The sequence below is a fragment of the Heptranchias perlo genome, chromosome 8, assembly GCF_035084215.1.
Source record: "Heptranchias perlo isolate sHepPer1 chromosome 8, sHepPer1.hap1, whole genome shotgun sequence".
NCBI lineage: Eukaryota > Metazoa > Chordata > Chondrichthyes > Hexanchiformes > Hexanchidae > Heptranchias > Heptranchias perlo.
In genome coordinates, this window is record NC_090332.1 from 31,448,823 (window position 1) to 31,473,534 (window position 24,712).

Sequence of the window (24,712 nt, forward strand, 5' to 3'; positions counted from 1 at the left end):
AAGAGAGAAGTAAATCTGGCCACAATGTTATCACACCAGGCAATAAATTTGGTATCAAACTGAAGTATGATAACATCATTTTGCCTAATGGAAAATATCTCAACACCTGGGAGTCAAATGAGGTGAACTGGAAAATGGCTGCAAGTTGTTAGAGCTCTGAGTAGTCGTCCTATCTGTGTATTCCTTCCAGTAGAGAACAGTCCAGAAGCATCTATAAATCAAATAAACCAAATTATTAACTGCTGTATATTATATGCTTTTAAGAGGGCATGCATTGCATAAAATGGACAAAAACAAGTAAAGAAGGGGGAGGATGGTTGCCATGTCACCTCTATTCTTCCCAATGTCAAATGCATTAGGGTGGGGAGAGCCTGACTGAATCTAATTATAAAGGTGATGGGTAATACAAGATGTTTAAACTGGAGAAGAGCAATCAACAATTGAAATCAGTTTGAGTGTCGTTTAACTAAAGATTGAGTTAGGCCAAAGAAAGAATTTCCACAGGAGAGAGAAGGTTTGAAACTGCACTTAAGACCATGGATGTGCAAATAAGTACATGGAACTTCAGCTTTAATTTTAAATCAACAATCACCACAACCAGGGGTAGTTAGACACTGGATTGAATCCAACATTACTGCCACTGAAATTAAAGATTTTGAGTGACCCATGAGCCCCCTTTAAAGTTTTTGTACCAACATTCATGACAATAGATCTAATGTCAGAGTTTCCCTCTCCTCCACTAGAATAGAAAGAGCATAATTCTCTAAAGCAAATGGAATTGAAATTACAAGAAGATTTTATTGTAAAACAGAGTGATATTAATTTTTGCTGAGTTCCTACAAAGGAGAGTTGGACCTGTTTCTGGCTGGGGTGGAGATCACCTCATACAAGAGGTAGGTATTGTATAACATTAATCAGCACCAGATTGGTCTCCTGGACTAGTTTCGATTGTCTAAGGAACTCAGAGGGGAACTTTCCAGACTTTTTCCCCTAATTGGCCCAAGTTTTTATCAGGTTTTTCTCCTCTCCCAGAAGACTATGTGACTTCCGGGTAGGGTGTGATGGGGAGTGTATGTATTGTGATGCACAAGACATCACATTTGTGTGGGACAGCTGGATGGACCATTAAGTCTTTTCTTGTCCGTATGTTTTTCATATGTTTCATAATTATACTTCAGTGTAGATTGCATACATAGTTTGTGCAACTAGATTTTCAACAAAGTTGGATGGGCTGTATACTATAATAGATATGTTTTCTATCAAAAATGTTAGATAATTCCATGGTGTTCGAGGTTAATAAGTATCAACTGCTCAAAAGTCTCCCATTCATGTAACTAAATTAAAAATATTTTTTTTCATTTGGGCAGTTTATTACATTCTTAACAGAATATGATAATTCATAGGAAATATAAACAGTTTATTTTACTTACTTACCCTAAACAAAATAAGTTTGAGGGGAAAATGGCTTTTGAAGTGGGAAAAACTATTCTGTTTTCATGGAGTGACTTGTAAATCCACATACATTTCTGCTGAACTAATCATCCATCATCCTGCCACAAAGCTTCTTGGGTGTTGCTACTGTGTCCCTTGCGTAGTCATTTGTAATAAAATAATAACCATCTGGTATTTCTGTACCTATTAATTAGTTACAAACGAAGTCAAAATAATTTTCTGACAAATAAAAAAAAAATTGATTTTAAAATGCTTTGTTATGTATTTGTTTTATCCTAGATCAGTGTGTTGATGTGCATTATGGTCCCATTACACTTTTCAAGTTCTACTTCCATCAGACTAGACTTTTTGGTTTTTGCTTAATTTTCAACATTGTTATTCCTGCAAATATTCAAAGGTTTCTGATTGATTTTGTTTTCTTGGCTATTCAGTGCTGCGGCCTGCACGCTACAACAACAAAAAATCTGCATAGTCTCTGGATTATTAAAGTAAAAATTTAAATTATGAAATATTATTACTGTACCTGAATTTTCAAGGCTGAAAGTGGAAAAAACGGAATGATGCTGAACATGTGTGGATGGTCTTGCACAAAGATGGGGAGCAGTTTGCGTATATTGTTATATATTTTTATTAGACAGCTTGTATAGTGGAAATTTTTTGTTATTGGTTCATTTTCTGTGTATACCATATTGGTAGATGCAATACCATGCTAGTGGATACATTCCTATATCACGTCTAATTGTGAAAGTTAGTCAATCATATTTAGGGCAAGATTTATTATTTGATTTTTCCTGCATAAACAATTCTGACAAACATATTTCATAATTTTAATTGGTTACAATTTCCCCTCTTCATCCCTCCATTCCTCCTTTCTGTGGGTGGTCATGGTCAGATTCAAGGAGCAAGGAAAATGGTTCTGCACACTTCCAAGGCTTCCAGTGCCATTGCTGCTCAGTGCATTCAGCATGAGGCATACTTGATGCAAGACGTGTAGTTTTCTTTGAGGGGAGAAACCACTTTAGGAAGGCATCTCACCTGGAGGCCTGGCTTGCAGCTGATTAAATCTATCATGTGACTCCAGGGAGTAGTTGGTGTTATAATGGAGAAACAAAAATTGAAATTTGAATCTATGACCACAGCAGTCTGAAGGGACCACCTTAACCATTACTTTACCCATCTTCTGCCGGATAGATTTTGAAGTGTAGCAGCCAGCAGTGATTGCTCTGATCTCCACAGTTCTATATGGGATTATGAAATGTGACAGCCACTCCCAGTTGTAAACCCAGTGTATCATCATATTATACATTTCAAAGTGTTTTAAACAAGGATTATAGAAGTTAGTACTGCTGAAAATCTACATAACCTTCTTTGTGAATTCATAATACATTAATTTAAAAATTAAAATCAATATGCAAAACTTTTTGTGAAAGTATTTATTTCTCAACTATTTCCAAGAATGTTTTGAAAATAAATCCGTGTTCTCTGATTTCATCTGTGTTAGAAGTTGCAACTTGTAAATTATAATAATTATGCTAATTTTTGCATTCAATTTACTGCAGCATCTAATGCTGACAGATGTGTGGTGCTTCATGTGGACTTCTGGTCTTTATCCAACTCTTATTTCTTTCCTTTCAGTTCCACAAAGTGTGCCGACTCCCTCAAGGATTCACAGTATAAATGGTTACAGAGTTGAGGTGAGCTGGGACGAGCCTGCTGAGGTCAGAGGTGTAATTGAGAAGTACATTTTGAAAGCATACAATGAGGACAGTCCCAGCACGCCCCTCGTCAGGGCCAACTTTACTGACACCCGTTCTCTGGCAGGTAAATTCCACAGACTGATGAAATAACCAAGAAAATTATTGTGTAATGAGTGCAATGCAGACTGTGCCTTAATTGAATTAAAGGCTGGGTGACACAGATACAGACACCTGTCCAATTACAGACAGGATAAGGTGTTTACTGTTGCTGTATGGGGCTACACGAAGATGACAAGAATCTTTCCGCCCACAGATTAACATAATGAAGAGGAACAGATTATAGTGGATGCTGGCCAAGCAGTCCCTGATGTAGCTGCACAAAATATAGAAGTGCGTTGGTAGCACATTTATGCAGGCGGTGTACTTAATATTTTAATTTGATTGTTTTAAACTGTTATTTCTGTGTAATAAGGTAATTTACACTTGCCAATTCTTGTTTGTTCCCTGTATAGGAAACTTGACTGGCTTGAACCCTTTTACAAATTATAGCATAACACTGACTGTCTGCACTACGGCTGGCTGTGCGGAAAGTGATCATACACGGAAAATTACGACACAAGAAGAAGGTAGAGCATTTTAGGAGATTTTAGCTCCCATATTTCAATGATGAATAATAAAATAGGTGAAGAACTAAAGCATTGCAAAGCCATTTTCTGGAAAACTCCAACCTAATTTGATGACAAAGTACATTGCCAGACCATAATTGTTCCATTTTTGGTGAGAAAATGAATCAAACTCGATACCGTTTAATGACATGCATCTTTAATAGCTGTAATGCAGATTAATGGGCTTTTTAATTGCTGTTACATTGTTCATGCAAGAGCCTCGTCGTTAATATGAGGCATCTGAAAGATTAATGAAAGCTTCTTCATTTTACTACAGCAGAGAAGTAAATCTAGAGACAGTCTGACTAAAAAGAATTGATTGTATGGTAAAGTATGAAATTGGAAATCAAATGCTTGATTTCCATGAGCTTCTTAAACTGACAAAGTTTTTTTTTGCTAAGCCTTCTTAGTACATTCAAGTTTACCACATTATTTAACACATTTTATTTAACCTTCAAATTCATTATTCGGGCTGCCTCCGCTGCTTACTGGGATAGGTTTCGATTTTGCCATGATGTCTAAACATAGACTTGAATATGCTGCATATCCCTGAAGACAGTGCAGACCGCAACCCCAGCCATATAAATTTCATTCAAAACTGCAAATGACTTCGAACTTTTAGTGCCAAGGAACAGATTCTTCTATAGAAACATATAATAGATTTACTTTGCAGTGCTGTGAAAGAGTAATTACCATTTTTTAATCTAATTTGGCTACTGTTCCTTGAGTACCTAAGTGGAACCATGGAGTGACTTTAGCAAGAAATTAAACATAGAATAAAAATAATACACTAGAAACAGCATGACTTTAAATGCACAAAAATCTTTTTATAAATCAATTAAATTAATCATCAGGTGATTTTTATATATATTATTTTAAAGAAATAAGACAAGAAATGTTGTTCATGTTATTATTGAACACGTGAAGAGTAAGTAGCTTTTTTAGTCAATTCATTTTGATCCAGTCTATTATAATTTCTAGTCAATTCTTGCTCCTTATCCTCTGTTAATTCTTTTCTAAAGTACATCAAACTGCTCATACCATGAAACAACTGCAAAGATGGAATCAACATATAATTGATATGTAGATACATCTATTTGTGTGCTGGTAGAGAGTTCCTTCATGCACTGAACATTATTCTTGATAAATTAGGTTTCCTCCTTATTCTTGTGTTCAGTATTATGTGGAAAATGTTGCTGGATGTTTTGAATCACTGCGACAAGTCATTATCAGGTTCTGACTGGGCTCTAACCTGGAAACATTTCCTTCCATTCAGTGCTGAAGAAGGAATCAGGCCCAGTGTATTTTCTGTATAGATATCTGTATTGAGACACTATTATCCAGAAATTACTGTTCGCACTTACTATGTTTGCATGCTATTCCTTTGTCTGCTGGTCTAATGGGGTTAAAATACCAGACAAAGAAATGACATATGAATGCATTCGTCCACTAATATTGCCAATAGTAATTTATGGGGTTATATATTTTGGATCTAACTAGAGATTTTTGTAATAGTGGATTACCAGACACTTACCAGATTTGGAGTTCATTACAGACATTTTACAGCTTCATTTCATAAACCAAATATTTGTAATTAGAGAGCCCAACAATGATTAAAACAATACTAAGTGAAAATTCTAAAACTGATTTTTTAAATCAAATAAATACCAGAAAAAATAGAAAGCATTATCACTGATTACAAAAATGTAGCCAATCAAGTTAAAATTCTGTGTACTTTGAGAGATTTGTATCAGAAATTATCATATTTTCTCAAAAACAGTAATCAATAACACTTCGACTTCCTGCAAATTTCAATGCTCAGTGCTTAAGCTGTGTAGGACTCATCCCACTCAGTACTTGCATTGATATTGTTTTAAGATAAAAACAACCACAATGGTTGCAACTGCATATAATTTTAAACTCTGCTATTACTAATGATTTTTGGTTTATTATTCAGAGTGAAAAAACATTTAAAAGTAGAAAAGTTATTTTAACAAAAAATGGAAAGGCCCAAAATTTGTCAAAAAATGTAGAAAAGGGGCAAAAGTAAGAACCAGAAATGGAATTTTTATAATAGAAAGCATGTGCATGGTTAAAAAAATAACTTTTAAGAGATAGCTAATTGACTTTGTGGTTAAAAGTTCGGCACATAACTTTGTAGTTAGGGCTCAGATCGCACAGTAAGCAAGAGTCAATACTTGTATGTGTGATAGATTTATCAGAGTTTTCATTCAGTTGCTTGGTGAATGTGCCATTCATAGTGACCTAAAGCTTTGGTTTACGAATAGCTTTCCCACCCACATTGAATTATTATGCTGCTGAGATATCCTTCTGGTTAACTGAAATTCAACATAGTTGGTATGATGTATATTTGTAAACTTTAAGCTTAGGTGCCCAAAATATTTCTATTTGATAGTGAGCAAACTGGAGACTCCATATATACATAATAAAAATATAGGGACACATTTTTGTCTTCACTGTCTGGGAAGTAATCTGGCAGAGTGGATTGTTCACCCCTTGTAGAACATGCCTGAATTTCATTCCATTACATTCCCAACCTATGGTAATAATATTGCTCGCAAAGTTTAAACATCATAATTTATAAGATAATGTGATTTATTTACAAAGCTGCTATAGATGAGGAAAAATCCTTGAAGTTTTTATATTCTCACTTTGCATTGCTAATTTATACATTTATTTTAATGCTTAATTTTACACATCTCAGAAGTGTTTGCTTGAACTGCACCACTTGTTTGAAAGCTTATACTAAGATTGACATTAATAGAACCATGAAGTAATACAAACTGCATGCTAACTGTTCACCTACAGCAAAGTCTATTGATTTTTTTCATGAAGTGCTGGAATAGTGTGATATGCAGAGTCTGATATTGACATTCGGTCTTGCCTTGGGTAAGTAAATTTTGACCTGGGGCATGTAGAGTATTCATCATGGCAAAGCTTCCATACTGAAAAATGTGCTGAAGCCTCCTGATGTTTGTATTCAGGATTGATGCAGTTGAATCTCATCCAGATGTTGCATCATCATATTATAATAACGATATCTGAAAATGCAGTTATTTTGCTTTACTATATCTTCATTATAAATGTACTAAAACTGTACAATGGATGCAATGTATGAAATGTCAGTATTGTTTCTCTTTTTATTAAAAGTAAAATTAAGTAATCCATTTTGTTGTATTTTACAGTTAAGCGTAATACATGATTTTGCATTCTGAAAACAGATGAAAAATTCAAAATTCTGAGTTTTTTGTTAAAATATTTTAGATTGTTAAAATAAATAACATCTTAGAGGACAGTTCAAACCTAAGAATAATTGTGTACAAGCTTAAATGTAACCTATATTAAAATCATTTTTACTTTCCATACAATTGAGCAGAGTTGCTGGTGTAAGAAATATCAGTCTGCTTACATCAGGATTTTAAGACTACAGTTTATCTCCTTCATAGTTATAAAGCAATACCTGGCCAATGCAGAATTTTTCAATTCCTGCGCCTCCAAATTGAGATTGAGAGAAAGATAGTGATTTGTGCTAAATGTTGATAGACCCATCCAGATATTAGCTGAATGCCTCTTTTCCAAGTTTTGAGCTAACCTGGTGAGCCTCCAGGAGCTGCAGATGCTGGGACTAAATTATCCTTCTATTAATTTTAAATTAATTAAAGAATGGAATAATTCACGTTAAAAGTGATCATCTTTAATGAAACTGTCTTCCCCATGAATTGTTGTAATATGAACATTTTGTTTACAACAGAAAGTACCTTCTGAAATGAAATAGGTGGTCAGAACCTGAGACCTTTTAAAATCTTTATTATAAAGTTTCTCGGGCACATTTCAGACATGTTGATCTACCTAAAATGTAAAGACATAATTTTATAAGTCAATTTGTCAGTATATGTAAGTAAAGTTTTTCAAGAAAGCTTCCGTCTTTTGTTGCAAACGATGCAACCAGATTTCCAGTCATAACCACATAGTCATGAGTAATGGCAAATTGTGTTATGGTATTCTTAAAACTTTTGAAGACTGGCAGCTGGCTGGCACAAAACAAAACTAATCATAAGATCATTTTTTTCCTCACCAAATTTTCTCGAATAATTTTCTATCCCTCCTTCCTCTACTGAAGGTGCTGACTCCTTGGCCCCGATTTTTACGAGGAGGAGGGGAGGGTGCGGGGGAGCACTGGCCAACTGCCGGGCAGGAGGCCGCAGCCAGGGACCTTTGGGGATGGTCCCCAGCAATCACGATCGTGGGGGAGGCTGGAGATTGGGAGTTGGGGAGGGGAGTCGGCCACAATCGATTGGCAGGCCAGAGACTGGGGGGTGGGGGGGTCGCTGATTGCAGCAGGGGCTAGAGAGAGGCTGCGATCGGCAGAAGGGAGGCTGAAGATTTGCTTGAGGGGCAGGGGGAAGCACTCCTGCTCTAACAATTGTCAAGCAGCTAACAAAATGCCACAATGCAATAATGCATATTCAAACCTTGCGATACCCATTTTCAACCTCTTGGGCCAATAAATGAGTATTGGTAGAAACCAGATTATATGAGTGGCATAAAAACATAAGAAATAGGAGCAGGAGTAGGCCATATGGCCCCTTGAGCTTGCTCCGCCATTCACTAACAGCTTGGCTGATCTTCTACCTCAACTTCACTTTCCCGCCCTATCCCCATATCCCTTGATTCCCTTAGAGTCCAAAAATCTATTGATCTCAGTCTTGAATATACTCAACGACTGAGCATCCACAGCCCTCTGCGGTAGAGAATTCCAAAGATTCACAACCCTCTGAGCGAAGAAATTTTTCCTCATCTCGGGCCTAAATGGCTGACCCCTTATCTTGAGACTATGACCCCTAGTTCTAGACTCTCCAACCAGGGGAAACAGCCTCTCAGCATCTACCCTGTGAAGCCCTCTAAGAATTTTATACGTTTCAATGAGACCACCTCTCATTCTTCTAAACTCCAGAGTTTTCCACTCTCCTCTAACATTTTGAACACTAGAGTGCATGTGCCCATGTTTAGGCCTAATCAGTATATTGCAAATACATCTATGGATGTAGAGTGATGCTGCACAATTTTGGAGGAAACTGGAATGCTAGTAGCAAACGTAACCTGGCCAGTACAAGTGAGTACACTACAATAGATATATCTGTAAAAAAACAACTGTTCTAGATTTACAGTGATAGGGCAGGTTATTATGACTTTGAGTAACTAATTTGCACTTGCATTGGTTAGACCATATAAGAATGATTAACCATTTGGCATTATAACAGTAAAATTAGAAACTGTAAATTGAATAAAAGTTGCCCTTATTAAGGAGAATTCTATATAAATAGATTTGGGGAGATTTGAATTTAAAGTAAACTGTGCACTAAACAAGTATACCTTAAACTGTGTTAGTCTAATATTATTATTGTTTGTTTTTTTAGCTCCTGAAGATATTCAGGCTCCATCTGTTGTGGCTTTTCCTACTTCATTACTGGTGTCATGGCCTTTACCAAAGCGACCAAATGGTATTATCACCCATTATGCTCTGTTCAAAGATGATAAACTGATCTACACAGGCAGTGAGCAAACATACAATGTGACTGGTAAGCTTTGCATTTTATGTTAATAATCAGGTCCAACATAGTTAAAACCTTAAGTAAAAATATACAATACTTTATTTATCTACATGGAACCCTGAACTTAAAAATATCTAGAAATTCAATCATAGGATATACATACTAGAAACTATGAATTTGATTACATATTCAAAATGTAAATTACCTACTAGGATGACTAGTTTGCCTTGAATTATTGTCAGGTTGCATTATTACACATGATACAATCAAACAGTGAATTATTCTCGAGTCCCTGATTTAATGTGCACCCAGAATGACATATTCAAAAGGGGTTGAACTCACCCCCATACTGCATGTTAAAATAAACTGGCTTTTTGAGATGCATTTTCTTCATTTTTTTAACTTAAAAATCAGTATAATTATAAAGGAAGCTCAACTGTCAAAAGACTATAATGCACTTGTTTCTGTGGATCCCATTTTTGTTTAAAAATGTTTCATGCATCTTTCTATAATGTTCTTTTAAAAGTTGTGTACTTATATTTCTACAGTAGCTTTATTCTTCTTGTTTCTGAAAACATGTTTAACACATCAATTATTTCCTTTTCTACTTCCTTGCTTGCTCTGTTCTCAATAGCTCCTGACTGTATCCCTGCAATCTACCAATTTTAGCATTTTCCATTGAATTCTTATGATCTGCTGCTTTTTCCCTTTTCCTTTTGGCTTGGTCCATTACAATTTTCAACTCTTATCATTTTCTATCACCCAATTCTATCCATGCAGTTTCCCATCCCTGGTCTTTTTTCATATTTTTATTTGATCAACCAGCTGCGTCCTTCATCTTATCCTAGCTTTATCCCCATAATCTATAAACCGAGTTATTCACCAACACAGATGTTATTGTGACATCATAACAGCTGCGAATACAGAACTACGATTTGATTTGTAGCTTTTAGTTGTTTTCTATTCTCTTTTCAGTTTGCCCAACTAAAAGGGCACACATGCAATTTCCGTCCCGATCTCTGCCTGCCTAGGCTAATTTGCAGCTGGCCGTCTGGTGGTTTGTGGAAGCAATTCCGATTTGCTCTTCCTCTGTTTTTCCTGCCCTTCTGGTGAGGGAGTGTGCAGCCTTTCTGTATGAATCTTGAACTTGTTTGGAAACTACAGATGGGAATTATGTATTCCCACCATTCCATAGCTTTATATTGCCTTTTACTTTTGTTGTACTTATTTCCTTTTGCCAATATTTCCATTTCCCCCCTGCAGTTCCTGAAGTTATTGCTGGGCTATAATTCCACTGGTGCCAATTGGTCTCTAGTGTCTTGCCAACATTGCCATTCTGCATGTGTAACCCTAGTGTGAGGCATCATTACCAAACTTGATGATGACCTCACCTGAAGCCCACTCATCTCCACTCGAACACATGTTGTTGGATAATGAACCGGAGTGGGAACCCATTTTTCTTTCCTAGCCCGGGGCACTGAAGCAAACTTAAGTGGTTCCTCAGCCACCCTAGCTGAGATTATATAACTTAGCACAGACCGCGAACTAAACCTAGGATTTGTCTGGTCAACGTGGCTCATCTACTATCTGAGCCTTGTAGGAACTTCACTAGTTTTCACTTGGCCTTCCCCCTTCCTATCTCTGTAACCTCCTTCAGCCCTACAGCCTCTGAGATTTCTGTGCTCCTCTAATTCTGGCCTCTTGTGCATCCCCGATTTTCATTACTCCACCATTGGCAGCCATTCCTTCCGCTGCCTAGGCCCTAATCTCTGCAATTCCCTCCTTAAACCTCTTTGCCTCTCTACCCCTCTTCTCTTTTAAGATGCTCCTTAAAGTCTACCTCTTTGACTATGCTTTTGGTCACCTGGCTTAATATATCCTTATGTGGCTGTGTGTCAAATTTTGTTTGATAACTCTTCTGTGAAGCGCTTTGGGACGTTTTACTACGTTAAAGGTGCTATATAAATGCGAGTTGTTATTGTTGTCATTGTCGTTGTTGTACCTATTTTAAGAATGCTCGCTGATGTAATTGAATCCATTGCTCATCATTTTCTTCCCTCTTAGTAACCAATCAGGATCAAAATTAAAAGAAAAAATAAAGATTTGCATTTATACAGCACCTCAGGATGTTCCAAAGTGCTTTACAGCCAATTAAGCACTTTTCAACTGCAGTCACTGTTGTAATGTAGGAAATAATAGCATATACCACAAGAATCATTCATGTTCAATTTTTCCACACATTTTCAATTAATTTTATTTTCTACTCTATTTGAGATTTCTCAAGCCACCCACCAATCACTGGCTAAATAGGGGAGGGTTGGAAACCTGTGCCTTGGGTTTTCCAATGATGATCTTGGGCTTGAATATCTGCAGCCCATCTGGTGCATCTCCACCATAGCTCGGGCGGGGGTATACCAGCAGGACCATAATTTAGGCCAGGACTCAGCTTTGCATCAGGGATTCTGTGGGGCCATGTAATGGTCAGATCTTCAAAATACCCCATACAAGGTCAGTGGCATAGGAAGGGCATGGCTGGAGACAGGCCTCCCAATGTTAGAAGTTCCTGCCTTCCCAGCCTCTCAGTAGCCAGTCAGAATATATTGATGGTTCCAGGCCACCAAATGGTGGATGTGCCTCTCCCCCCACCCCCCACCATAGGAGTCCAGGCCGGTATCATTACCTGGAGGCCTGAAGATTGAAAAATAATATTTTTCATATATATACATATTATGGGCCCCCTTACAAAGGCTGAGGGTGACACCTCTCTTGTCTTTACAGGGGAGAATCTGACAGCCCCCTGGACCCGGCATTTAGCACAATAGTTTTTTTTTTATTCGTTCACGGGATGTGGGCGTCGCTGGCGAGGCCAGCATTTATTGCCCATCCCTAATTGCCCTCGAGAAGGTGGTGGTGAGCCGCCTTCTTGAACCGCTGCAGTCCGTGTGGTGACGGTTCTCCCACAGTGCTGTTAGGAAGGGAGTTCCAGGATTTTGACCCAGCGACAATGAAGGAATGGCGATATAGTTCCAAGTCGGGATGGTGTGTGACTTGGAGGGGAACGTGCAGGTGGTGTTGTTCCCATGTGCCTGCTGCTCTTGTCCTTCTAGGTGGTAGAGGTCACGGGTTTGGGAGGTGCTGTCGAAGAAGCCTTGGCGAGTTGCTGCAGTGCATCCTGTGGATGGTGCACACTGCAGCCACAGTGCGCCGGTGGTGAAGGGAGTGAATGTTTAGGGTGGTGGATGGGGTGCCAATCAAGCGGGCTGCTTTATCTTGGATGGTGTTGAGCTTCTTGAGTGTTGTTGGAGCTGCACTCATCCAGGCAAGTGGAGAGTATTCCATCACACTCCTGACTTGTGCCTTGTAGATGGTGGAAAGGCTTTGGGGAGTCAGGAGGTGAGTCACTCGCCGCAGAATACCCAGCCTCTGACCTGCTCTCGTAGCCACAGTATTTATATGGCTGGTCCAGTTAAGTTTCTGGTCAATGGTGACCCCCAGGGTGTTGATGGTGGGGGATTCGGCGATGGTAATGCCGTTGAATGTCCTTAATGGCGTGGGCTTCTGCCATTGGTAGCGTAATGAGGGAACCTCCCGTTAACCCTGGAGGGGTCAATGGCAGAAGTTCCCAGTAGGTGTATTATGGCACTCACACCAGGTTGCACCCTCTCCAGGACTTTTGGCCCCCTTGAGTAATCCTGTAGGATGCTTGAGAATGGATTGATGCAATCATCCCTCTTACTTTTCCCTCCTCCCTATGATGAATTATCTGATGGCTGAGTGGGAATTTATAATGTGATAAATTGCTTACTTGACTAGCAAGCAGCCACTCCATAGCATTTAAGTATATCAGCCCATTGTGTAATTGCATTGCCATGTGATCAGTTTCTTTAACTTTAATGTTGAAATGTCATGCCAGTAGATCTTATTTTTCTATGCTAGAGTTAAAAAGGCTGTGATCAAATCACAATGATTGCATAGACTTCCTAAGTAATCCAAAGCAGAACGTGGAAGGCCATGGGGTAGACTTTTGTCTTCACCACCTGGGCTTTAGGCATTTCCTGGGTGGATTGCAGAGAGTAAAACTGGGTAGGGAGGGTGGCATGCCTGTTACAGAACCCACCTGATTTTCCTTCCATTAATTTATATTAATGATTCTGTTAGAGATTTGCAATGCTCCCTGTTGGATTTTCCTCTCTGCGCTCCATCCAAGCAATGCTTAATGCCCAGTTGATAAAGATGTAAATCTTCCCCCATATCTTACTCCATCTTCCCACTGAAACATTAGGGAATGGAACAAGGGACTTCCTAATCATAGCACATTGTGTGTGTTTAAAAAGGCCGCCTTTGTAACTGGGGCTGTGGACAGAATTTTTAAGACTCCCTCATAAATTACAACCACACACAAAACTTTATTTGGAATATCCAAGTTTCTCTTCTTCATGCCAGCTGGATACTCAGGTCTATGGCTGGGATTTGTTTATTGGGGTCCAAGAGGACAGATGGCTATTTTTAAAGAAATAGTGACCAGATGCATAAGAGACCTTCAGAGTGAGCGGACTTCAAACTCACATCCTAAATATGGAAGGAAAGTGTTATAAACAAACTGTGCTACTTAGGCACTGAGGGTAGCAAGGGCACAGAATGTATTCTGGGTGGAGGACTTCAATGTCCATCACCAAGAGTGGCTCGGTAGCACCACTGACCGAACTGGGAGAGTCCTGAAGGACATAGCTGCCAGACTGGGCCTGCAGCAGATGGTGAGAGAACCAACACGAGGGGAAAACCCACTTGATCTCATCCTCACCAATCTACTTGTCACAGATGCATCTGTCCATGACAGTATTGGTAGGAGTGACCACCACATAGTCCTAGTGGAGACAAAGTCCCATCTTCACACTGAGGACACTTCCATCTTGTTGTGTGGCACTACCACCGTGCTAAATGGAATAGATTCAGAACAGATCTAGAAGCTCAAGACTAAGCATCCATGAGACGCTGTGGGCTGTTAGCAGCAGGAGAATTGTATTCCACCACAATCTCTAACTTCGTGGCCTGGCATATCTCTCACTCTACCATTACCATCAAGCCAGGGGATCAACCCTGGTTCAATGAGGAGTGTAGAAGAGCATGCCAGAAGCAGCACTGGGCGTACCTAAAAATGAGGTGCCAACCTGATGCACAGGACGACATGCATGCTAATCAGCGGCAACAGCATGCTTTAGACAGAGCTAAGCGATCCCACAACCAACAGATCAGATCAAAGCTCTGCAGTCCTGCCACATCAAGTCATGAATGGTGGTGGACAATTAAACAACTAACGGGAGGAGGAGGCTCCATGAACATCCCCATCCTCAATGATGGCAGAGCCCAGGATGCGAGTGCAAAAGACAAGGTTGAAGCGTTTGCAATTATCGTCAGCCAGAAGTGCCGAGTGGATGAACCATCTCGGCCGCCTCCCGATATCCCCACCATCACAGCAGTCAGTCTTCAGCCAATTCGATTCACTCCACGTGATATAAAAAAACGGTTGAATGCACTGAAAACAGCAAAGACTATGGGCCCTGACAACATCCCGGCTGTAGTGCTGAAGAGTTGTGCCCCAGAACTAGCCGTGCCTCTAGCCAAGCTGTTCCAATCTACTCTCGATCATCAGCAAAGTAACGGAAGGTGTCTTCGACAGTGCTATCAAGCGGCACTTACTCACCAATAACCTGCTCACCGATGCGCAGTTTGGGTTCCGCCAGGACCACTCGGCTCCAGACCTCATTACAGCCTTGGTCCAAACATGGACAAAAGAGCTGAATTCCAGAGGTGAGGTGAGAATGACTGCCCTTGACATCAAGGCAGCATTTGACCAAGTGTGGCACCAAGGAGCCCTAGTAAAATTTAAGTCAATGGGAATCAGGGGGAAAACTCTCCAGTGGCTGGAGTCATACCTAGCACAAAGGAAGATGGTAGTGGTTGTTGGAGGCCAATCATCTCAGCCCCAGGGCATTGCTGCAGGAGTTCTTCAGGGCAGTGTCCTAGGTCCAACCATCTTCAGCTGCTTCATCAATGACCTTCCCTCCATCATAAGGTCAGAAATGGGGATGTTCGCTTATGGTTGCACAGTGTTCAGTTCCATTCGCAACCCCTCAAATAATGAAGCAGTCCGAGCCCACATGCAGCAAGACCTGGACAACATCCAGGCTTGGGCTCGTAACATTAACGCCAGACAAGTGCCAGGCAATGACCATCTCCAACAAGAGAGAGCCTAACCACCTCCCCTTCACATTCAATGGCATTACCATCACTGAATCCCCTACCATCAACATCCTGGGGGTCACCATTGACCAGAAACTTAACTGGGCCAACCATATAAATACTGTGGCTACAAGATTAGGTCAGAGGCTGGATATTCTGCGGCGAGTGACTCATCTCCTGACTCACCTCCTGACTAATCATCACCACCATCTACAAGGCACAAGTCAGGAGTGTGATGGAATACTCTCCACTTGCCTGGATGAGTGCAGCTCCAACAACACTCAAGAAACTCGACACCATCCAGGACAAAGCAGCCCACTTGATTGGCACCCCATCCACCACCTTAAACATTCACTCCCTCCACCACCGGCACACCGTGGCTGCAGTGTGTGTCATCTACAAGACGCACTGCAGCAACTCACCGAGGCTTTTTCGACAGCAACTCCCAAACCCGCTACCTCTACTACCTAGAAGGACAAGGGCAGCAGGCGCATGGGAACAACACCACCAGCTGCACGTTCCCCGCCAAGTCACACACCATCTCGACTTGGAAATATATTGCTGTTCCTTCATTGTCGCTGGGTGAAAATCCTGAAACTCCCTACCTAACAGCATTGTGGGAGTACCTTCACCATACAGACTGCAGCGGTTCAAAAAGGTGGCTCACCACCACCTTCTCAAGGGCAATTAGGGATGGGTAATAAATGCTGGCCTTGCCAACAAAGCCCACATCCCATGAATGAATTAAAAAGAAGGCTACATTCAAAGCCTATTCCTAACCAGTCTTCAGAAATCATACCTCATTTAGATTAAAGCTATCTTGATGTACTGTATTAAGATTGCTGAAAGCTGATTAGAATTGAACCCTTGGAGTTGAAGTTCCAGATGGGTTCTGCCAATCGTCAATTGTAATTTTGACGGAGGGTCCATGGAAACCCCAGAGTAATGAAGTAAACACCTTTTAAACCATTTCTCCAGAGTTTCCATGGATCTTCTGTCAAAGTTACGGCAGACGATCAAGAGAATCCCCATGGAAATTCATCCCATGGAAATTCAACCCTTTGATCTTTGAAACTGCATATGTGTCTTTTCTTTCATAAAGTACATATCCATGATGTAGTTGATTTGGTGTCATTTGATCACCCAATGTGTATCTGCACATGTAATGTGATATCTCACAGTAGCCACAAATTAGTTCCTTCCATTCTTCTTTTCTACAAAACACTTTCTTAATTCTAACAAGAAATTGGTTGCAGTGTTTTGTGTGTCCCATAAAATGCAATACAGTTTACAGGCAAATAATAAAAATAACCTTAACCGACCATAAATTATGTATCATTCTAATCTTTTAGTGTTCATCTGTTTATTCTGTAAAATAAGATCAATGAAATTCCCCAACAATAGTAGGAAATCAATTGGAAAATAGCACATCATTTATAGCCTTTATTGAAAGTCATAGCTTGTTTAACAGTAATCAGGTAGGCTCCCACGCAGCAGATGTAATTTCTTGTAACACATCTTCATATAATGTTTGTTGATCCATTTCTATTGCATCCACTGTGATCTGTTTTTCTTGTCCTGGATGCTTGATCTTATGCAAATAATGTAATCCTTGGAATGCACAAGATTGCCTTGTTACCACTAATATGATGGGAATAGATTGTCACAAACCATATTACAGGAAGGCATCAAGCTAATATCTAACATGATAAAAGATCCAAAGTACTGATATTTTATACTGGGAAAGGAAAAAAATGGTTGTTTGTTTGGGATGGTCATGTAGTAAGTATATGTACATCACTGGTGCTCACTCTCCTGGTGTTTTTGATCCTTTTCCATTTAAACTATGACCTAACCAATAGAAAAATTCTGAACATTAAAAGAAACTGCTGAGAATGTTTTCAGTCATTAAATAGATTTGTCAAAAACCTCCAATTTCTATAAGTGGGGGAATGAAGTACTCCAAAATAACTTCTGTTACACAAGATGGTGACAATCCCCACCTGATTTAACCAACAATTTGCTAATTCTCATCCAGCATTGACCAGCTATCTGTAAAGGTTTAAAAAAAGGGATCCCAGGAACAGAGGCGGCTGAAACATAGAGGATTTTCCTTTTACTTTTCCTTGACATAAATAAGTAATGCTTATTCAATTGCAAACTATTTGATAGTTACATATGTTTCACTAATTGATAAACAGAATTATACTATAACACAGGTTTAATCAGAGGTGAAGTCTTCTTTCTTCTTTGTCCTGTGGTTTCTCTCCAATCTATCTTAGCTGGCATAAACCAACTATCCATAAAGGTTAAGGATAGGGATTGATAACACCATGTAACAGAGTGAGCGAGTTGTATCTGAGATAGGGGTACCATTTTAAGAGGTTGTTGACCTTTGATTGCCTTTAACGACTCCCAGCCTTAATTTGCATTGGAAGGACACTCAAGGCATATTATAGCTTCACAGAGCACCCAGACAGCTACCTCTGGGGCCAGTCCACATTCCTCCTTGTGTGAGTGCATTCCAATGCAGCATGCACATTGATTCTGTTGGCAATGTTGGTTCTCTGCATGCTTCTTCAGTATTCCTCTGTTACAGTGTAAGCCCTATAGCTTTTCTGCAATAACAGAGTGTGAAGGAACGTGGAAAGATTGCCATCGTGCTTTGCCTACTAGCTTCCTGAGAATGTTGCAGCTCTCCATTTAAATTTCTGATACACTTGCCTTGGCAGTCCTCCTGATACCAGAAAACCTCTTCCTAATTTGCTCTCAGGTCTGATGGAGGGAGACCTTCTTTTCCTGATGGAGCAAAACCTCCAAGGCAAAATAAAATATGGAGGTTTGCACACAATTCTTCTTGCTTCCATTGGCAACCAAAGTAATTTTCACAGCTGCTGGATTTCCCAGCCCCACAGCCAATTGCACTGCAGGCCAAGCTCCCTGTACTCATTTTTCATGTGCAGGGATTCTATTGAAACGAGCTGCCCTCATAAAATTCGGTCAACCCAGTCCTCCTTGCTGTTGGCATGAGTGTGCCCATGCCACGGGCAAGCACAGCCCTAATTTGCAAAATCAGGGCTTAGATTAGGCTCCATTTGATATTTTCACAATTCCAAATAAGACGTTTGATAAAACAGCAAACTTTTAAAATACTTTCAGTATTGAAAGAATACTGATTTAGTCAAATTTTGATTAACATATAACTTTGGAAATCACATAAGCTGAACATATCCCAAAAAAACATTTCTAAAACATGTTAAATACATTTAATATCCTTGGCAGTTTCCCTCACTTATATTTTCTTTAATATTGGTTAATAAAAGTCCACTGTGTTCAGTTTAATATCTCAAAAAGCTTTTGATCTAATAGTCTTTGTCTTTTTAATTCTGATAGATTGAATTAAAATTTAGGAGTATTGGGAAAACTACTTTAATTTGTTTCTTTAAGAATGATGTGATCCTGTTAAGGGCAGTGTCAGCATTACAATGCAACATTGTCATGTTGTAAATGTATTATTGAACCTTTTATCCCATCTACCACACAGTCATAAGTGCCTCAAACATGCTCACCAATGAAAAGCTGTGCCTATTTTTTCAGCTCTTAACAAAATCATGGGAATGAGATTCAGCAAATGCCTAAACCTAATAACATCAGCTTACTCAAATATAGAATAGTCCTTATGAAAGAAATAATCATTATATTGTGAACATCTAATATGGATAGTTATTTGTAACAGATTATTGTTGCACTTTTGGATTAGTGCAGAACAAGGTAGCCAATGCTGACCTTTTTTCTTTGCTATTTACCTTTATGTGAAGGCATTGACACAATTTCATTCATTCAGAATAGAGTTATTCCTTCACTATAATGCTTTCTGATAAACCATGTCTTCTGAACTAACATACTTTGTTTATGGCTGCCTCACTGATACAAAAGTCATTAGGCCACTCTTTGTTATGCGCCTTTGGCTGCAACACAGTTCCCGTACGGCTCTCCAAAGGCAGCATTATTTAAATTATGTAAATGTCTGCATTAAAAAAAATGATGTAAACATATAATTTGCTGATTTTTCTTAGCGTGGAGAACTCTATCATAATTTGTATAACAAATATCTACAACATATGCAAGCTAGATAGCCAATTAAAGATTTGTCTGCATCAAATGTAACTTACTTAAACAATAAGTGAAAATGATCTTGTTTAATAATTAGGTACTGTCAATGTAGTTTATATTTATATGTCGCTATTTACATGGTAAAATTTGTTTATTGCTACCCTAGTGATTCCAATCACTGAAGTTTCCAGTGACATGCTGATGATATTCATATTGCAACATTTGTCACAACACCTTTGGTACAGTGTATGTGCCCTTTGTTCCCTTCTCCCTTCACACCAGTAATCCAGCTTTGTCTCTTGCTGCATTGCACAAAATTATATTTCTATTTTCCTTATTCTTATACTTTGGTTTATTTTATTGTGGTGGACTGATAGCCTCTATATGCAGTAACAACAGTGACCCAATCATATCAATCCCTGACTGTGTCTGATATAAATAATTCACTAATCCTGCACTTGAAGCCACACCCAATGAATTACTTTTGCAATGTAATCTCTCTAGTAATGTATGCAGATGTAGCAGCCAATTTGTCCACAACAAACTCCCCCAAACCACAATGAGATGAATGACCAGCTCATCTGTTTTTCCTGCTATTAGTTGAGAGAAAATGTTAGCCAGAACACTGAGAATTTCTCTGCTCTTCAAGTAATGCCATGGGACGATTTACATCCACCTGAACAGCAGATGGACCTCCGATAATTCCGATAAGTCAGTATTCCCTTACTAGTGCATTAAAATGTTCACCTATGCTTAGGTCCTGGAGTGGGGCTTGGATTCCATTAGCATCTGACCACTGAGCCAAACTGACACTTAGGAATGGGCAGACAGTATGTACATAGCCTAGGTGCTTAAACTATGATTAAACCACGAGTTTCCTCAACCGTACCCTATTTAAACATGAGTTTAAAAGCATTTTATTTTGTGTTTTTTTTTTGAATATTTTACGTGAATGATCAGTGGATATAACTGGAGAGAGGGACTGGCTTGGAGCTACTGTACCCGAGGATTATAGCCATTAATCTAGAATCAGCAATCATGTCATTTTAACTGTGTAGATTAATTACACTTCCTCGCTCTGTCATGCTCAGCAACAACTCCAAGCCATTTGCCATTTCCCTGAATGATGTCATAAGTGCTCCTCGTTTAAACAAAAATATATTTTCTAAAAAAGCAACAGAAATAGACAGAAAAAACAACAAAAAAGATGTAAAGTTAATCATAATTGTTTGCAGTGTAGCCCGGCTTCATCTAATTTACTGAGAAAAGACAGAGCTCGGCAATGAAATGTTCACTTTCCATCCAGTGGTATGCCCTCGTCTATTCATTAAGCCAAATGTGATCTATTTCTTCAGTAATTGAGCCTCACCTCCAGCTCTACTGTACAAAGTATTAATTCCTTGTCTTATTTTGTGATACTTGGTACGTAATGATTCCATGTTTACTCAGCTAAGAGCCAGATTTACATCAGTGAAAGGAAAATTGTACCTCACTGGTGTTGGAACATTATAGAAAATACTTGGCTCTGCAACTGAGGGAAGATATGCAGATATAAACACCAACAAAGGCTCCCCATGAAATGAAAAAGAAATTGCAAAAGTCGTAACAAAACAACCAGGGATTTCCTTGGAGTTGCTCAACCTCCGCCATCGTGACTTCACCCAAAGTGCAGCAGAAAGCCCTTTTACATCCGCAAATGGGGTTTCCGTTGCACTTTTGCTGGAATTAAGGTGGTAGAGCTTGAGCAGCTCGAAGGAAATTCCTGGTATATTGACTTTATTTCCTCAAAACTGTAGGTTTCAGAAATCTTCATCACACTAACACCCAAACTCTCTGTGCAATAGAAATTCAAGCTTAGTCTACAAATTTCAGCAGTAGATTATCATGTTTAACATAAAGAACATTAAAATGAGTAATGAAACATCATTGCAATATGATAATACTGACCATAATCTACAATATTTTTAGTATGTTCAATCATAAATGGTAAATTGAAAATGGATGATCTCTTTGTACAGGGTTAGCAGTCTACTCCCAACATCGGTTTACGCTTGCAGCATGCACAGTGATTGGCTGTACAAACAGTTCCCAGGTCACCTTGCTCACAGCACAGCTGCCACCTTCTTATGTTGATGCACCAGCCCTGACTGTCCTGGACTCAAGAAGCATATATGTGCAGTAAGTAGCCTTTGCTACAGGCCATTTATGTACTGCATTATGTAAAATTCTCTAGAGGGTTCAATCAGGATGGAGTTTGTGACAGAAAATTTAATTTAACATGATTAAATGCATCAAAGTGATTAGTTTAGTGATACTGTGAACCTTTGATTATCATTTGCTGTTCAGAAGCCAACTTAATATCAGTCCTGGATTGAAGCAATCAAGTTATCTACCTCCATTTTGAAGGGATGTTTTCTACAGTGTTGAAATTTAGAAAGCAAAATTCTTTCATCTCTGTTGAAATTATAAGAAATAAATTTACAAAAGAAATAAATATACCTGTTTCAGGATTTAAATAAAAATTGATTTCTTTATTTAATTATTTCATAATTTTAATTTTTTTCAATGTTACATGATGACAAAAGCCTACAGTTAACTAACATTTGAAATTGTTAAAAGTCAAAAGGAGTAGATCACTAAGCTTGCCCAAATATATCCCAGGGATACACTTGTTATAAATCTGTACGCTCATAAAAAGCTATCTGAAAACCATATAGGATTTTTATTATGGATTATCGGATGTAATGGGATTCTATAGTAGAAGCTTTAAATTATATAGGATTTTTACAATAGATTATAGGATTTAATGGGATTGTACAGTACAAGCTGTAAATCATGTGTGATTTTTAGGCAAAGGAATTGTTTTTATTTTATATTAATTGAAAGGCAAGTCTATATATTGTTGTAAATAATGGAGTCGGGTTGGTGAATCAGGCAAGCAGGCCTTACGTCTACTTCTGGCCCACTTTGCTGAGAGTTGCCTTATGCATCCAGGGCCCTATTTGTGCACAGAAGGCTATTGCACATTTCGGCCCCAATTTTAAAAAAATGGATGCAAAATACCCAGTTCTCCCATTTCCCTGCTTTTTTACTAAGAATGTGCTAATATCATTGTGAGCCCCTTTTAAATGGGTGAGTACATTCTGAAAGGTGAGTGCCTTCAGTACCTTTATAAGTTCGTTTTCTTATAGTCATAAATTTATATTTAGATTTTTTGCACATTTTCCATGAATGGCTTCTGGTTTATCCTACTTTTTTCATTTTTCCAATTTGTTAGGCGGGTGCTATATTTTGTATCTGTAACTTGTTGGCAGCTGCAGTCTAAGTTGCTGCACCACAATTCCAAAGGTAACATCCTGCTGTGTATAGCTCTATTTTTATCGTTTTAGAGGAAGATCTGAGGAGGGATGAGGCAGAGATGCATTTACACCTAAGGTGGATTGTCAGCTCCTGCCCTTACCCAATCACCTGTTTCTATAGACCAAGATGCAAAAAAGCAAACAGCTGTTGGTGAAGCTTTGTACCTCAGTGGATGGAATCACTATCAAGATGGGGTGTGGCATATATCCTGCTGTGGTCATGAGGATGGCAGTGCACTCACACATTTTGTAGTGAGTTGTGCTGTTCACTATGTCATGCTCCTGGCAGATGCTATTCACCTAGCAAGGGCTCAAACACACATTTGTCAGTTGTCTAATAACCAACTAATGACTATCTCCTTGAAGAGGAGGAGGAGAGCAGGGTCTCTGGGATTGAGGTGGCCCTAAGGTGACATCCCTAGTGATGGGAAGTTCAGAACCAAGTCAAGCCTCTGTGATAGATTTAATAATTCAATGCCTGGACCAGGTGGGTTCGCAGTATTCCAGGATATTATTGATGATTAACCAGCTAGCCTTGCACACTAATAGTGGCCCTAGGTGGACAAGCAGCAAAAAGTTATGCAATTTTAACTGGTTAAACTTCAGAAGTAGCCTGCTGCACACTTAAGGTCCCTAAATCTTAAATCTGCTAACCTCTGCCTGAGCATTGTTGATTTAGATATGTGGGGTGTAACGCTATGGAAGATCATGTACAGTCTGTAATGGGAAAACAGAAATTCTACGTATGTATATTGCTCAGTAGCTTGATTTGGAGACTGCGAGACTGCATGTATCAAACACCCAGTTGACCAAAATAAAAATTGGAGGGGCAGATCGCTTGTTGGAGACCTAGGATATCTTCTACAGCACTCGCACATGATTCCCTTGAGACAGTTCCAAAACAAGAGCGGAAGAGCAATATAATAAAGAAGATGCTGCCAACAGGATCATAGTTGAACATATCATCAGTATGCTAAAACAAAGGTTCCATTGCTTGGACAGATTAGGGAGGATAGGTATTCCTGTAGAGTTCAGCCAAACTCAACGATCATAGCAGCATGCACATTGCACAACTTTGTCATACAAGGAGACATTACCATGGAACAGATGGAATATACAATCATTTGTCAGAGGAGGGCACTGAGACCAAGCTTGGAGAAATTCCTGCAGCACCTCAGTTGCAGACAGGAGGGGTAGATCTTGACTTTGTGTGCTGGTGTAAAAAGGGTGATAGCAATTCCATGCCTTCTGGAAGTCCTTATGGACAACATCCATAGACACTCCCCTATCCACCATACTGGTAACCTCCTCAAAAATTCAACTAGGTTAGTCAGATATGACTTCCTCTTCACACAACCATGCTGAGTCTTTTTGATCAACTGATAACTGTCCAAATATTCAATCACACTGTCACTGATAGATTTTAGTAACTTCCCCACAATTAATGTTGAACTGATAGCTCTGTAGCTACTTGGGGGTAAATTTTAACCCCCAAGAGCAGGTGAGTTGAGGACGGGTGAGCAATGAAAATTGTTGGTTTTGGGAGCGGGACCGAATCCCGTCTCCAACCCGCTAACTTCTGGATTTGACCCAGGCGCAGCTGGGTGCGCTCA

The 24,712-nt window shown here is 39.2% G+C and overlaps 1 protein-coding gene across 1 annotated transcript in view; it reads left to right on the forward strand.

The window, feature by feature from the left end:
• The window catches only part of ush2a (Usher syndrome 2A (autosomal recessive, mild)), a 744,800-nt gene that overhangs the window by 336,217 nt on the left and 383,871 nt on the right, over nt 1-24,712 (forward strand). The window contains exons 33-36 of the mRNA XM_067989549.1: nt 3,088-3,273; nt 3,662-3,775; nt 9,253-9,414; nt 21,759-21,918. Coding sequence (XP_067845650.1) covers nt 3,088-3,273; nt 3,662-3,775; nt 9,253-9,414; nt 21,759-21,918 — 622 coding nt within the window. The remainder of the gene's footprint in view (nt 1-3,087; nt 3,274-3,661; nt 3,776-9,252; nt 9,415-21,758; nt 21,919-24,712) is intronic.